This window comes from Pangasianodon hypophthalmus, chromosome 10 (assembly GCF_027358585.1).
Source record: "Pangasianodon hypophthalmus isolate fPanHyp1 chromosome 10, fPanHyp1.pri, whole genome shotgun sequence".
Taxonomy (NCBI): domain Eukaryota; kingdom Metazoa; phylum Chordata; class Actinopteri; order Siluriformes; family Pangasiidae; genus Pangasianodon; species Pangasianodon hypophthalmus.
The window spans coordinates 2,616,909-2,631,128 of NC_069719.1; the positions used below are offsets into that span (position 1 = coordinate 2,616,909).

Sequence of the window (14,220 nt, forward strand, 5' to 3'; positions counted from 1 at the left end):
CACTTACAAATCGTTTGTCTAATGTCCACATGGCCGACATTTTCACTGCGCAAAGATTTTGAACGCATCTGAGAGCTGATCAGCGCACGGCAGCGACCACAATCGCTTTCTAATCATCACCATCATTACCATTATTTGTACATTGTTAGATTTGACATTTCCTTGTAGCCTAGTTAATCTGTTGTCAGGGGGCGGGGCTTCCAGGCAATGTCTGTTAACATCAGAGAGTACAAAACACACCCACAAATTATTCCAGATTCTCATATCGACTGGCTGATGTTAAACTGCAGGACTCAGAAGGTCTGGGAATATAATATAACCGGTGATAAACATCATGACATATCATGGTAGCGTAATATCATTTAGAGACAATTATACAGTATATTAACTCATTCCATCACACACACCATCTAACCTATGCAGGATTAAAAACCAGCCACACACACACACACACAAGTCTGTACTGCAATCATCACTTTTCTTATCAAAGTAAATATAAACCACTTTCTAGTGATAATATCTTTACACATGCAATTTCACACAAATCCACCCTGAAAGTATCAAGTAAAGCAGCGCAGATAACAGGACCTTGCTCTAGAAAAGTTCTAGGAAGGTCAGAATATTGATACCAAACAAACAAACGTAGGAAGTGCTGCTAGGGCACTACTCATCACATTCTTATCTTCTCTGTGACGTGTGATTTTGTGATGAACACATGGAGGGCTGCGATATCAGACTTTAATCTCTTTAAAAATGTTGGACATTTTAATCTTTCTGAAGTAAATATGTCTTTAAATGTGTTTCATTTGGCTCTGTTCTGCAGCCTTATTCTCCCCATGGCTGAATCTCTCATGGTCCACACTGTACATGTAGTAGTCGTGCACTATGTAGGGTGTCATTATATCACACCCGAGGTACAGTGAGTATAAAGTTAAAGTTCCAGTTAAGCCAAAAAGAGTCCTGTGATTCCTATTTCATTAAGCATCATGCAGCTCTAATAACGAGGTGAATTAAAAACGTTAAAAAATGACAGGCGTTTGTAATTCTGAAGCCAAATGTGATGTTAGAGATTCTACTTCCACCGTTTCTTATTTTTCACTTCCACCTGACATCAGGCAACGTGGCGAGCTTCACACGGGCTTCATTTCCATTAATGCTGTTTCTATCAGTGAATAAGATTTCTAAATAAATAGTAGAGTATAAGATAAATATTCAAGCAGACAGTTTGGCTCAAGTGTTAAACATCTGAAGATTTGAACGATTTAAATGACACCTGTGGTATTTATCAGTACGATAAATCAAAAACTTTTTACACAACTGGTGTGTAAAAAATGATTTCATAAGCTAGCAAGCTTTGGCTGTAACTCTGATACTTTTAAAATATTCCTTCTCTTCGTCGTCATCATTAGGAAATTACCCCAGAATCCGAACAAAGTTGATCACTTATCGATAAAAGGCTACTAAATCAACCTGTAGCAAGTCGTAACGTAGCAGATTCAGTGCTGTCGTCAAATATCTAACTATTGCCTTATGAATTGAAATCTGAGGTTTACAGTAGTGAAGAGAAGAGGCTCTCGTCTCACGTGTACCTTCCTGTGACGTCGTGTGGGTGAGACGGGCTCAGAGGGAGACAGGTTCAGGCTGATCACAGACGTGCACTCTGACGCCACAGTGGACCAGGCGTCGCTCATCGTGATGTCCTCCGTCTGGATACTCATCCGATCGAAGCTCCTGCAGAGGGAACGACCCAAAAGAGCAAAGCATCAAAACCACATCCACGACTTCCAGCCCATCTTTAGCAAGATCACGTGTTCATTTAAATCTCCGCAAAACAAATCAAGGCTGTGTTTTCATTCTCAATCCAAAAATATTCAATAAAAAAAAAGATGAAAAAGGACAACTCTGTCTCGTTTAAATCAAAAGGACATTTCCAAAGAGAAGAGCCAAGAGCCGAGAGGAGCACAGCTACATCACTTTTTCCACACAGGACCCATTCAGTGTGATCCAGCCACAGCAAAACAGGAAGTGCTACAGGAAGTCCATACTGCTGACTGCTGTCAGACCTCAAACCTCGGCCACAGTCTGGAGTCTGGACAACTGCATGTAAACTAAAGAGCAACATAGGAATATTTTGGGAATTAACACACTCTCATGGCTACTGACCCGAGATCAGCTCATTCATTTATTCTGCTAGCTTTAAGAAGATTTGGATGGCCACGCCTCCTTCACTGAAACTGTGGCCACACCTCCTTCACTGAGACTGAGACACATAGACCACGCCCCCTTCACTGAGCCTGAGGCCATGCCTCCTTCAGTGAGAGAGACACGGAGGCCATGCCCCGTTCACTGACACTGAGACACATAGGCCACGCCCCTTCTGTGACACTGAGATACAGAGGCCACACCTCCTTCACTAAGACTAACACACACAGAGGCCACGCCTCCTTCACTGACACTGAGACCCAGAGGCCACGCCTCCTGTCCTTCACTGAGACTGAGATCGGTAACCAGAAAAGAAAGTTAATTTTACAGTTTTATTGTGTGTTTAGTTAGAAATCTTTTTCTTCTATACAAAAATAATATCACAAATATAAAAATGGATTCTAAGCATTTTTCAAAGACAATGGTTCACTTATTGGATATTTTCACACTTACATTGAGTTCAGAAAGTATTCACACCCCTTCAGTTTTTGCACAATTTATTTAGATAAGTATTCAGACAATGAATGAATGAATGAATGAATGAATGGATAAATAAATAAATAAATAAATAAATAAGTTAGTGTTAGGGGTCTGGTCTCAGGTAGTCCTTGGATTAGAGAATTAAAGCTCAGACTTTTTCAGTCACTGAACTTGAGCCACTGATGCAGTTGTTACTAACTTCCTCCAGTCGGCACTAAAATGCCAATAAACCATCTTATTATCCTGAATCAGAAGCGTTTTTTGATGAACGACCTGTCAACTCTAAAAACAGGCCGTAACAAGTCTTTAAACCCAGCAGCATTTATTCATAATCCATGCTGAGTAAGTTCCAGCTTCAGGAACTTCCTGTTCACAGTTTGACACGACCGGTCAGATCAGATCATAGATCATAGATCAGATCCATATCTAACTGAAGATATCAATAATCTGTTATTTATTTCAGCTGAATGTGGTATTTAATCACCACAGGACGAAACTCAACTCGTTAGAACTGGCCTTTATTTATCAAACTCCTACACGCAGACGTGCTGATAATCAGCTACCTGATACACTGTGATACTCACTGATCATATTTTATTTTATCCACAGTAACATCATTAAAACTCCTGACTGTCCTGATCCTATGTTTACGATGCAGCAGATCGGATCAGAGCGCTGTGTCAATCGAATATCTGAATAATGCTCAGTTTTCAGGGTTTGTGTACAGCTTAATTAACAAACTATGACTTCACATGATAAACTATTATCAGAAAAATATTATTATGATTATTAAACCTTAAACCAAGCTACACTGTGTATTACATTTGGGAATTCAAACCAAACGAGGATGCACATGATGCAAACAAACACCCTGTTGTGAGTGTTACGCAACACAATGAGGTCATGTGACCAGGAACATTTCTATCTCTGATTAATCGTTCATCATCAGTGCAATAAACACATTAACACACCACACACTGCTTTGCGTTCATGAGCTTTAATCGACTTTTCCTTCACTTAGCAACACAGCGTGTTAGCTAATTAGTGAACTAGCAACCTTGCTAACTAGCTAGCAGAATAAAGTTTGGTCGGCTCTCGTGTACAGACGGTGATTCAAAATCTAATATAAAAATAAATGAACGCTATTTGATGGGGGGGTTAAATCACATGAGAGCTCCTATGTCCTCTATAACACCCGTAAGATCGATGAAACGTGATGAAACGTGATAAAAAAGTGTCCCAACGGCTGCATTTCCAATAGAAAAACATTAAAAACATGATGGCCCTCTAGTGTGCTCTTTCAGTGGAGGAAATGTTATGCATTGCCCTATAGGGTTCCCCTACAGTAGATAAAGTGCCCTCTATGCTGCCTTTACAGTGGAAAAATGTAATGAAATGCCCTATAGAGTGCTGCTATGTGAGAGAAAACATGACAACATGGCCTCTAGGGTGCCCATGCAGACGAGAATGTGTGATGCAGTGCTCTAAATAAAATAAAACATAATGAAGTGCCCACTAGGGTGCCCTTTGACCCTTCTACTAAAAAACCAACTACCAACTGAACACTGTTAGATATGACCTGAAGCAATATAATAAACTTTAGGAGGCTATCTGATCAACTAAATTAACATGTGCAGACACAGACACAGACACACACACACACACACACAGAAGTTGCATGCCAGGTGAAGTTGTGTACATCGAAACAGGGCCTGAAGCATGACTACTGTAAGCCTTCGCCAGCTCATGAGTCATGGCACCCAGGCCAATGCCAACTCTCTCTCTCTCACACACACACACACACACACACACACACACACACTCACTCTAGGACAGACAGCTTGGCTCCAATAAACAACGTCAGCAAACACACAGTGTTTATTTAAGCTACCCACTTCCAGGAGATTAATTACTACTGTGGTGCAAAAAAACTCATCGAGACGTTAAAAAGAACATTTCAGGTCAACATTAAAAAAAAAAAAAGTAAAATAACACACAGAACACAACTGAGTTTAGTACTTTGTATTTAAATGCTGTTTCTTTTTTTAAAAATATAGAGTTAGAAACTTTAATCTAAATCATCAAACATCTGTCCTGATTAAGGTTCTAATGCGACTCACTAAATGAAGATAGAACCTAAATTCAAATCGGAAAAAGAGCGAGTCTCAGTTATTAACTCCTATAAACTCTCAAGTACGTACTTCTGCAGCCTGGAGCCGCCTCCATATGGGCGGGACAAGCTGGACTGGATAGCTACATATAGCTACATGGGCTACATATGGGATGTGTTGCGGTTAGCATTAGGAGAAGGTAGCCCTTAGAATCATCCATTACTCAGACATGCTAGTCCATTTGGAGCTACATAACTGGACCTGTACCGCATGCTTGGCGCTGGAGATACAGGTCCGAGCTGCAGAGCTACAGGTCTCATAAGCTGATAAACTCTTTTATTTTTTTATTTGCATATGATTTTGCAAACTATATTGATTTTTCCCTGACTTCAGTATGAAGAGATATTTTGTGTCGAGTCACGACATAAAATCCAATTTCAGTTCCAGGTTTTAACACTAAACAATGTGAAATTTTCAAAGGGGGGTGAATACTTACGCAAGGCACCCAAAGATCACCAAAATCGAAAAAAAAAGACCAGGTGACGTTTTTCCAATCATAATCTGTCCAGTTCCGGTGACAGGAGCGGAACTTCTGCTGTTCTGCGTCAAGGTTGTACATGTTGAGATGCTTTTCTGCTCACCACGGCTGTACAGAGTGGCTATTTGAGTTACCGTAGCCTTCCTGCCAGCTTGAACCAGCCTGGCTGTTCTCCTCTGATCTCTCTCATCACCAAGTCATTTTTACATCTGGATGTTTTTGGATTTTCACACCATTCTGTGTGAAGTCTTGAGATTGTGCTGTGTGTGAAAATCTCAGGAGATATTACTCAAACTGGCACTACAACCATGCCACGTTTCCTCATGCTGATGTTTGACATTAACTGAAATGTTCTTGACCTGTAACTGCATGATTTAATGCATGGAGCTGCTGCCACGTGATTGGCTGACTGGATAACTGCATGAATGAGCATTTGTTTCCTGTTTCGTCTTGGACTATGGACTATGACAGTGATTCTTGGATTGGCCGCATTAAAATATGCTGAGTTTACACACTTGCGTCCTGCCTTCATGACCTGCATGTTATAGTGTTTGGTTAAATCCCTAACACACACCATAATGCACAAAATTCTTTACTGTAATGAAGAGCACCAACCTAACGGGCCAGTAAAACTGTAGCCCAAACACCAGCCGTGAGCTGAGGATCGAGCCCCAGATTCCCACTGCATCACTGCGTTTGTGATCATGTTTTTGAGGCAAATTATTTTATTTGAATGTAGATTTAAATATATTTTAATATACAGAAAAAAAATATTTAATTTATGCAAAACCTCCAGCACCCAGGTCACAGACAAAACTGAAAAGCAGACGGTTGTTCTAAAGCTGCCAAATGCATGAAAAAAATAAAATAATAATAATAAAAATTAAACTGACGCTAGGGGCATAATCAGCTTTTGTTCTCCATTTCTGGCGACGATCACGAATCCCGCTGTGCTTCCGTTGCCTCCGTCACCTCTGCCTCAAACGATACTTCAGATAAGAAAAGAAAGTGTCAATGAGAAATGAAATATCACTAAATAGGAGATAATTGTGCCAAGATTTATGGAGTTTAATATTCCTGTAAGCACTTGCAAAAAGAGGCCGGGAAATGAGGAAAGCGTTCATTACACACGGTGTGTCATTACTCCATTATGTGTAACTAAAGAACTCGAAACCTCAGTCATGAATGGATGGAAAAGCTCCTCGTTTACCCTGAAGCTACTTCCATCCTCAGCAATCTTGAGGTAATTACAGAAACCATAATAAAACTGTAGTGTCACTGTTTAAAACCTGCTGTAGGTAGCACTCACAGGAATAACACACATTGCTAATATGCTAGTGTGCAATGAGTTATGACAATAAAGACAAAGGAATTTATTTAATAGCACAACAAAGAAATGGGGAGGAGTCTCACTGAATCGAAAAGAATTCATAAACATACTCAAAAATCAAACCGTAAATTAGAGATTTGTAATGAAATGATTTATAATTGCTACTTCTTTTAAAAGTGGTGTTCCTCAGGGTTCTACACTCGGACCACTTTTATTATCCTGAAACATGCTGCCATTAGCTCAAGCTATTCACGAGCATGAGGAATATCATGAGCAATATCATGAGCAATACTTACTGGAATCAGACAGAAAATCAGAAAATCCTTTTATCATTACTAATTAGATAAAAAGGATTTTTTTTAGTAAAATGAAGAAGTTCAGGAATTCAGATTAAAACCATGGAATTAGAGCAAATAACACTTTCAGCAAAATTTGAATAATTTTTTTAAAAATATAAAAGATTTTCAGTGTATAGAATAGTGTATATAAAATAGTCTATAAAAGCCTTCATAGCAATAAGCAGGTCTAATTTATTAACAATTAAAATATATTAATTGTAATAGTAATTTTGTCTTAAACTAGTAATAAAATAATTAATTTCCTTTCTTAGTGGCTTGATAATGTCCAACATTACAGGAATAAAACCACACTGAAGTCTGTTATTTCTCTAATACTGCAGCAATTTGTCAACGATTACATTTTTTTCATTTATTAATGAACAACTATACTTTTTATCCATTTATAGTTACATTTAATGTTGAGGAACATCTATGAAACAAGTTATTTCCTTTTCTCACTTACGTTATAGCAGCTATAAACAGTCTCTCCCTCTTTATTTCTCTCTCTCGAAGTTAATAAGATAAAAAAATCGCAGCTTGTCGTGTTACCGAGAAACCACAAAGCAGCGTAAACTCGTCTGTCCTGAAAATCTCGGAAAACTTAACGTTACAGCTTTACCTCTGACTGACACTGGAGACTCCTTCCATAAAAGTTACTTAAACGTCTCAGAGTAGAAAACTTCACCACATGAACAACTTACACTTTTTTTGTGGATTGCCCATTGTGAAGTCCCTGTGAATGAGCTGTTACTATAGAAATGATAACATATTAGAACGAGCGCATTAATATAAACATGCGTGTGATCTGTTAATTTGTTTACCTTCTGACCAATCAGAATCCAGAATTCAACTGTGCTGTGATGTAACATGTGTTATGATCTTCGCCACTGTAATGGACTAACAGGTTATTTAAGTCTTCTTGCTCAGTAAATCAACACGACGCCTGATTGACGCCGAACGTGGAACAAAAGAAGCTTTATTTCAGGATGTTTTTGTCATCGGGGACTTTGTCTTAACTTGCTGTGATTGGGAGAGAATCACTCACTTTAGGGTCCAGCTGTCTGGGAAGAGTTTCAGTGTGAAACATAAGAGGCAGGAAGCCACGTGACTGAGAGTGACAAGACTTCAGAATCAGAGCTCTGTAACAAAACATGAGCTTCACATGAGATAGCAGGAGATCATCTCAACATCATGAGCAACTGTATCACAATATCATTACAAACTCACGTGTTAAACTTTTGCACTGAATCTTTCAACCTGTAAAACTGTATACAGAATTTTCACTTTTCCTCTTTTTCAGGGTTATTTAATAATTCTATTTAATTTCTACAAAAATGTATCATATATCAAGCAGGTTTCGCTAGCAATTTGTTAGTAAACCTGTATATTGTGATCCATATTGTGTAACAGAAATGTCTTCAGGAACTGCAATGATCATTTTGTCACATCTTCCAGCACTAACTGTCATATTGTTGGTGTATATAATATTAATATAACCGCAGACATCAAACCCGAGGAATCGTTTCATTTTGCCTGTACGAACCAGCAAAAAAAAAAAAAAATACAGAAATGATACCTAGTACACCACAACTGCACATTCTCACACTGGTGATGTATTAAATCACACTACATGCACCAGATTATAAGCATCCCTTTTACTCCAGCCTCACTGGCCACTTTATTAGAAACACCTGCACTCCTGCTCATTCATGTGAGTATCCAATCAGCCAATCACGTGTCAGCAGCACATTGGATACAAACAGGTCAAGAGCTTCAGGTAATATTCACATCAAACCTCAGAATGAGCAGAAAATGTGATCTCTGTGACTTTGAGCGTGACGTGGTTGTCCAGAAACAGAGATCTCCTGGGATTTTCACACAGAGCCACTCTTTACAACCGTGGTGAGCAGAAAAGCATCTCAAAATGCACAACAGGTCGAACCTTGAGGCGGATGAGCTACAACAGCGGAAGACTACATCGGATTTTCATTGTTTCTTTTTTTTTTAAATAATATTTTGTCCTTCCTCATTATTTTTTTACCCCCCGTATTTTCTTTACTGACCTACGACCATCTTTCTCATTGCGAAATACATTTCCTTTTATTAAACAACATGTATACTTTACTTTTTCTCTTGTGATATTTTGTATTTTATTTCTGTAAAGCACCTTGGGCTGCATTTTATGTGGGCTATATAAATAAAATGTATTATTATTATTATTAAATCTGTAAATGTCCCAAAAACATTTTCGCCATTTAGAGGCTCACAAAAATGCCCAGACTGAAACTGAATTTGACATCCTTGGTTTTGATGAAACGCTGCGTTCATGCCGTCCAACAAATGCAGTTTTACTTTGACTGCAAATAATCCAGACCAAGCTTTAATCATGGACACTGAGCTTTTCCTGATGAGCTTTAAACACATCACATGACAAACTGCAATCAGAATATAATCATTACACAACATTTCCTGTGTTCTGAGCACTCACTGTGTGTGTGTGTGTGTGTGTGAGAGAGAAAACAGCACATTACTGACCACTTACATGTGCATTAAAGTCTCGTCCGCCTGTGTTTAAGCCGCCTTTGTGTGTGTGTGTGTGTGGGCATTTACTGTTCCCTATTTGCTCTCTCAGCTATGAGCGTTTGCTCTGCAACAGCGCAGAGAGAAATGGAGCAACCACAATAGAAAGTAATTTGTTCCGCACTTCACTCTGGTTTGGTTTAAATGCAGCAGTGCAAAGTTGAAAAAAAAAAAAACCCTTGCAAGGTTGACCTCAGGAGACCTCTCGGGCAGTGTACACAGTCTGCTTTTTATTTTTATTCTCACTCGCTGCTTAGTTTCCATAGTTATCAGGTGCTCCTGGATACAAATACGATACAAATATTACAGAGGAATTAGAAACGCAACGGTTCAGATTTGAAGATGTTAATACGGAGTGGAAAACGTGACGACATGTACCCATAACACACTGCTGTTTTTCCTGCTCTAACACACCTCATTCAAATCATCAGGAAATGAACAGGAGTTTTATAAGTTCAGAGAAAACACACTGCTAATAAGTTTCCTTTCAGAACACCTCCAGGCGCTGTTTTATTACAAACAATGTAGACTTTTGCCTCAGATCCTTCACAGGCTGGAACTGTAGAGCTTATAGACCTTCTTTCAGTCGTTCAAACTGGTTAGGAAAGAAAAAAAGGAAGTAAATGATGCTTCGCTAATAAAACGTTCTTCCTATTGTTGAGTTCGAATCTTGATGATGCCTCAGCCATCCGTGGCCGAGAGCCAAGAGAGTAAAAACTGGTGGTGCTCTCTGGGTGGGAGGGGCATACGCTCTCTCCCCTGTCAATCACAGCAACACTAGCCAATCTGTGAGCTCATGTATGCGGAAGAGGGAGGATAGCGCTTTCCTCAGAGTGTGTTACGCTGCTACATGTATCTCAGAGGAAGCATGTGTTCTAGCCTTTACCTTATATGATTAGAAGCCATCGCATTCTAGAGGAGAGCTGGCTGGTGGACGGGAAATGGGGAGAAAATGTTTTCCATGCTGTGGAATATAAGATAACTAGGATAGGCTAGTTTTAGGCTTTAATTAGCACAAATAGTGTCTGGTTCAGGTGATGTTTGAGTGGTTGCTATGGAAACCCAGGCTAAAAGCACACTCATAGGCTAAAAGTAGGTGCCTGATGAAAGAGACGTAAACATGACTGTTTTTAGCAGTAGCTAGCGATGAAGACTCCGAGGTCCAGACCGCAGTAGTTTCTGAAGGCAGGGATGCAGGAAAATGCAGGGAGGAGCTGGAATTTTAAACATCACACCCAAATGATAGTCAAATTATTTTCTTTTAACAGAGATTGTGCGTTGATTACAATAATTATACCACAGCATGGATGAGTCCGTAATTCAGAAGCTGTCGATTCAGCACGAATATGAGTTTTTACAACTGTAACATAAATCACAGGTTTATATTAATGCGCTTGCTGTAACACGTTCTCGTTTCTATAGTAACAGCTCATTCACAGGGACTTGTAATAATAAATGGGTTGAAAAAAAAGTTATATAACAAACACGTATAATCATTGATATGGTGAAGTTTTGTGTTGTTTAACATTAATGGAAGGAGCCTCCAGTGTCAGGCTCTCGTTTTCACTCTCAAAGTTACTGAGACAAAAAAATATAAAATAACACAGCTTGTCATGTCAGAGGTAAATGGAAAAAGTGTAAACTCCATCACATTAAAATCTGTAACATAAAACAGAACTAAACAATTAAAAAGTGGGATTTGTCATTCATTAATAAATAATATTTTAATAACTGGCAAATCATTGTGGTATACGAGAAATATTATGTCAAAAACTACTCAAAATACTCAATTTTATTTAGTGTGTTTCTTTATTTATACATATAGTATTATTATTATTGTTGTTGTTGTAGCATTTGTAGCACTCCTACATCACGTGTCCTTGTCTGAAGGTTTTATTTTTGTTTGTTTAAAATCCCAATAAATCTCCAGTCGTCAGATTTGATATAAAACAGTGACAGTGCGATAACATGGAGGCAGAACGTAATGCACTGCGTGGAAAATCGTGCATTTCGACGCTACCCAACCAGCAGTGATGATCGGTTCTCGACTGACCTCAGATCAGCTCAGGAGGACGCTTTAGATGTGTCTACAGACTCAAGCACCTGTTACATTTCCACATTACCACAGTTACATTTGCATAACTGTAAGTGTTTATGAGGGCAGCTGGCGGTTTGTAAACTACTCGTAACGTCGCTAGCCAAATTAGCTTGCTAGTTCAGCAGGCACGCTAGGACGGCAGGATATTTTTAAATGCATGTTTTGTTTTGTTTTATTTTTTTTAGTAATCAGTGAGGAGAAGCAAAAAAAAAAAACAACAAAAAAACAGAAGGATGAGTAAAGTCTAACTGCAGTCAGAGCAGTTTATGGAAGACTGGAATGAAAGCGATATTGAGACGAGAGATTAGCGATTGATGTAGCACACATTTGGCATTCTTTTATATTAGCTATGACACATTTCTGCATTTCTCACAAAATTGTCATCAGAGCAGATGATGATAAATCCCCAATAACAGTTATAACAATCAGCTTCCACATTTACAGTAACACAGAGAGTGAACACAGTGATATCGTTGTATCTGACTCTATGCTTTCGGACCATAAGCTGATTTTATTTTCTATGTCTCTTCCTCATCTTTCTCATTTCACTACAAAAGATATAACATTGTCTCGGTCCTATTCTCCTCAGTTTGGCTCAAATTTTAATCAGTACTTCATGGAATCCTGTTCACATTTGCTCTTGGATTCATCGTTACCTGACTTGGATGCTGACCAACATCTTTGTCTATTAAACTCTGCCTGGCTGGATGTCCCAAATGTCACCGCTCCGCTCAAGCCTTATAAGCCCAAACCTCAATCTGAACCGTGGCTCAGTTCTGATATTCCACCTTTAAGACAAGCTTGTAGAAAGGCCGAGCATCAATGGAAAAAAGACAAATTACATATATTTCATTCCAGTTGTTTAAAGACAGTTTATCGGTTTATCAGAGTGCTGTTAAGTCTGCCAAAGCTAGATATTTTTCTAACCTAATCATGAATAATCATTCTAGACCTAAGGTTTTATTTTCAGTTATTAATTCTGTTGTAAATCCTCCAGTTAATACAATCTCTGCTGCTTCTGATGCTATATGTGAAAGCTTCTTGAGATTTTTTATTGACAAAATTTCTAATTTGAGACCCAAAGTAAGCTCTTCTCATACTGAACCCTCAATCCCGTTGTTGCATTCTGCCTCCTGGGATAGTTTTCAACCTACTTCCCTGCAACTACTTAAAGATACCATCGCTAATATTAAACCTACTTTTTGCTCTCTCCATATCATACACCCTAAATTTTTAAAATCAATTACTGACTCTGTTGGGCCGGGATTAGTGTCTTTTTACAATAAGTGTCTTTTTATCGGCTCTATCCCTGCTGCCCTTAAAGTGGCTACTGTCACTCCGTCACTCAAGAAGCCTTCACTAGATCCCTCTGTTCTGAACAATTTTCGCCCTATTTCTGTATTACCTTTCATTTCTAAGGTATTGGAAAAAACTGTGTTTGACCAACTTCAGTTCTTTCTCAATTGCAACGGTATTTCTGAAATCTTTCAATCTGGTTTTAAGTCCGCTCATATCACGGAATCTGCCCTCTTGAGAGTGTTAAACGACATTTTTTTTTTATCTACGGACTCTGGCGACTCTGTAGTCCCTGTGCTCTTAGATCTATCAGCAGCATTCGATACTACTGACCACTCTACTCTGATATCTAAATTAGAGTCCTATGTGGGGATAAAAGGAACCGTCCTTAAATGGTTTCAGTCATATCTTTCTGACAGAAAATTTTTAGTCAAGTTAGGTAATTTTTCCTCTTCTGTTGCTCATCTAGCCTGTGGTCTTCCTCAAGGCTCGATCTTGGTGCCTTCTCTTTTCTCTCTGTATCTTTATTAAGATGTCTAGACAAAGTTAAATCTTGGTTAGCCCAAAATTTCTTATCCTTAAATGAAGATAAAACTGAGGTGATCGTTTTTGGCCCCACTGACAACTATCAGGCAACCGGCTTAGATCTGGGTAGTTTATCTGTTTTTAGTTCATCATGTGTACGGAACTTGGCGTTCTGTTAGATGAATCTTTAAACCTTGACAAACATATCTCCTCTGTAATAGGTTCTAGTTTTTATCAACTTCATCTGCTTTTCTAAATCATAAAACCTTAGAGATGGCTGTTCACGCTTTTATTACCTCACGCTTGGACTACTGCGATTCACTATACTGCGGTAGTTCAAAGTCTCAAATTGCTCGCCTTCAACTAGTGCAAAATGCTGCTGCCAGATTCCTTCATAACTGCCGTAAAAGCGCTCACATTACTCCAATTCTGAGGGCCCTCCATCGGCTGTCTATCAAATTCAGAATCGATTTTAAAATTCTTTTATTTGTATATAAATCATTACATGATCAAGCCCCCATTACTTATCTGAATTGCTGCACACATATACTCCTTTCAGAAGTTTAAGATCTAGCGATCAGAGTCTTCTTTTAGTCCCACACTCCAGACTCAAACGCAGAGGGGATCGAGCTTTTTCAGTGGTTGGGCCGCGGCCGTGGAATAATCTGCCTTTAGAGATTAGATTAGCCCCTTCTTTGATCACTTTTTGATCACTACGTGCT

General features: G+C 38.8%; 1 protein-coding gene across 1 annotated transcript in view; it reads right to left on the reverse strand.

The window, feature by feature from the left end:
- The window catches only part of crybg1a (crystallin beta-gamma domain containing 1a), a 95,168-nt gene that overhangs the window by 56,212 nt on the left and 24,736 nt on the right, over window positions 1–14,220 (reverse strand). Inside the window, exon 3 of the mRNA XM_053237390.1 lies at window positions 1,590–1,731. Coding sequence (XP_053093365.1) covers window positions 1,590–1,731 — 142 coding nt within the window. The remainder of the gene's footprint in view (window positions 1–1,589; window positions 1,732–14,220) is intronic.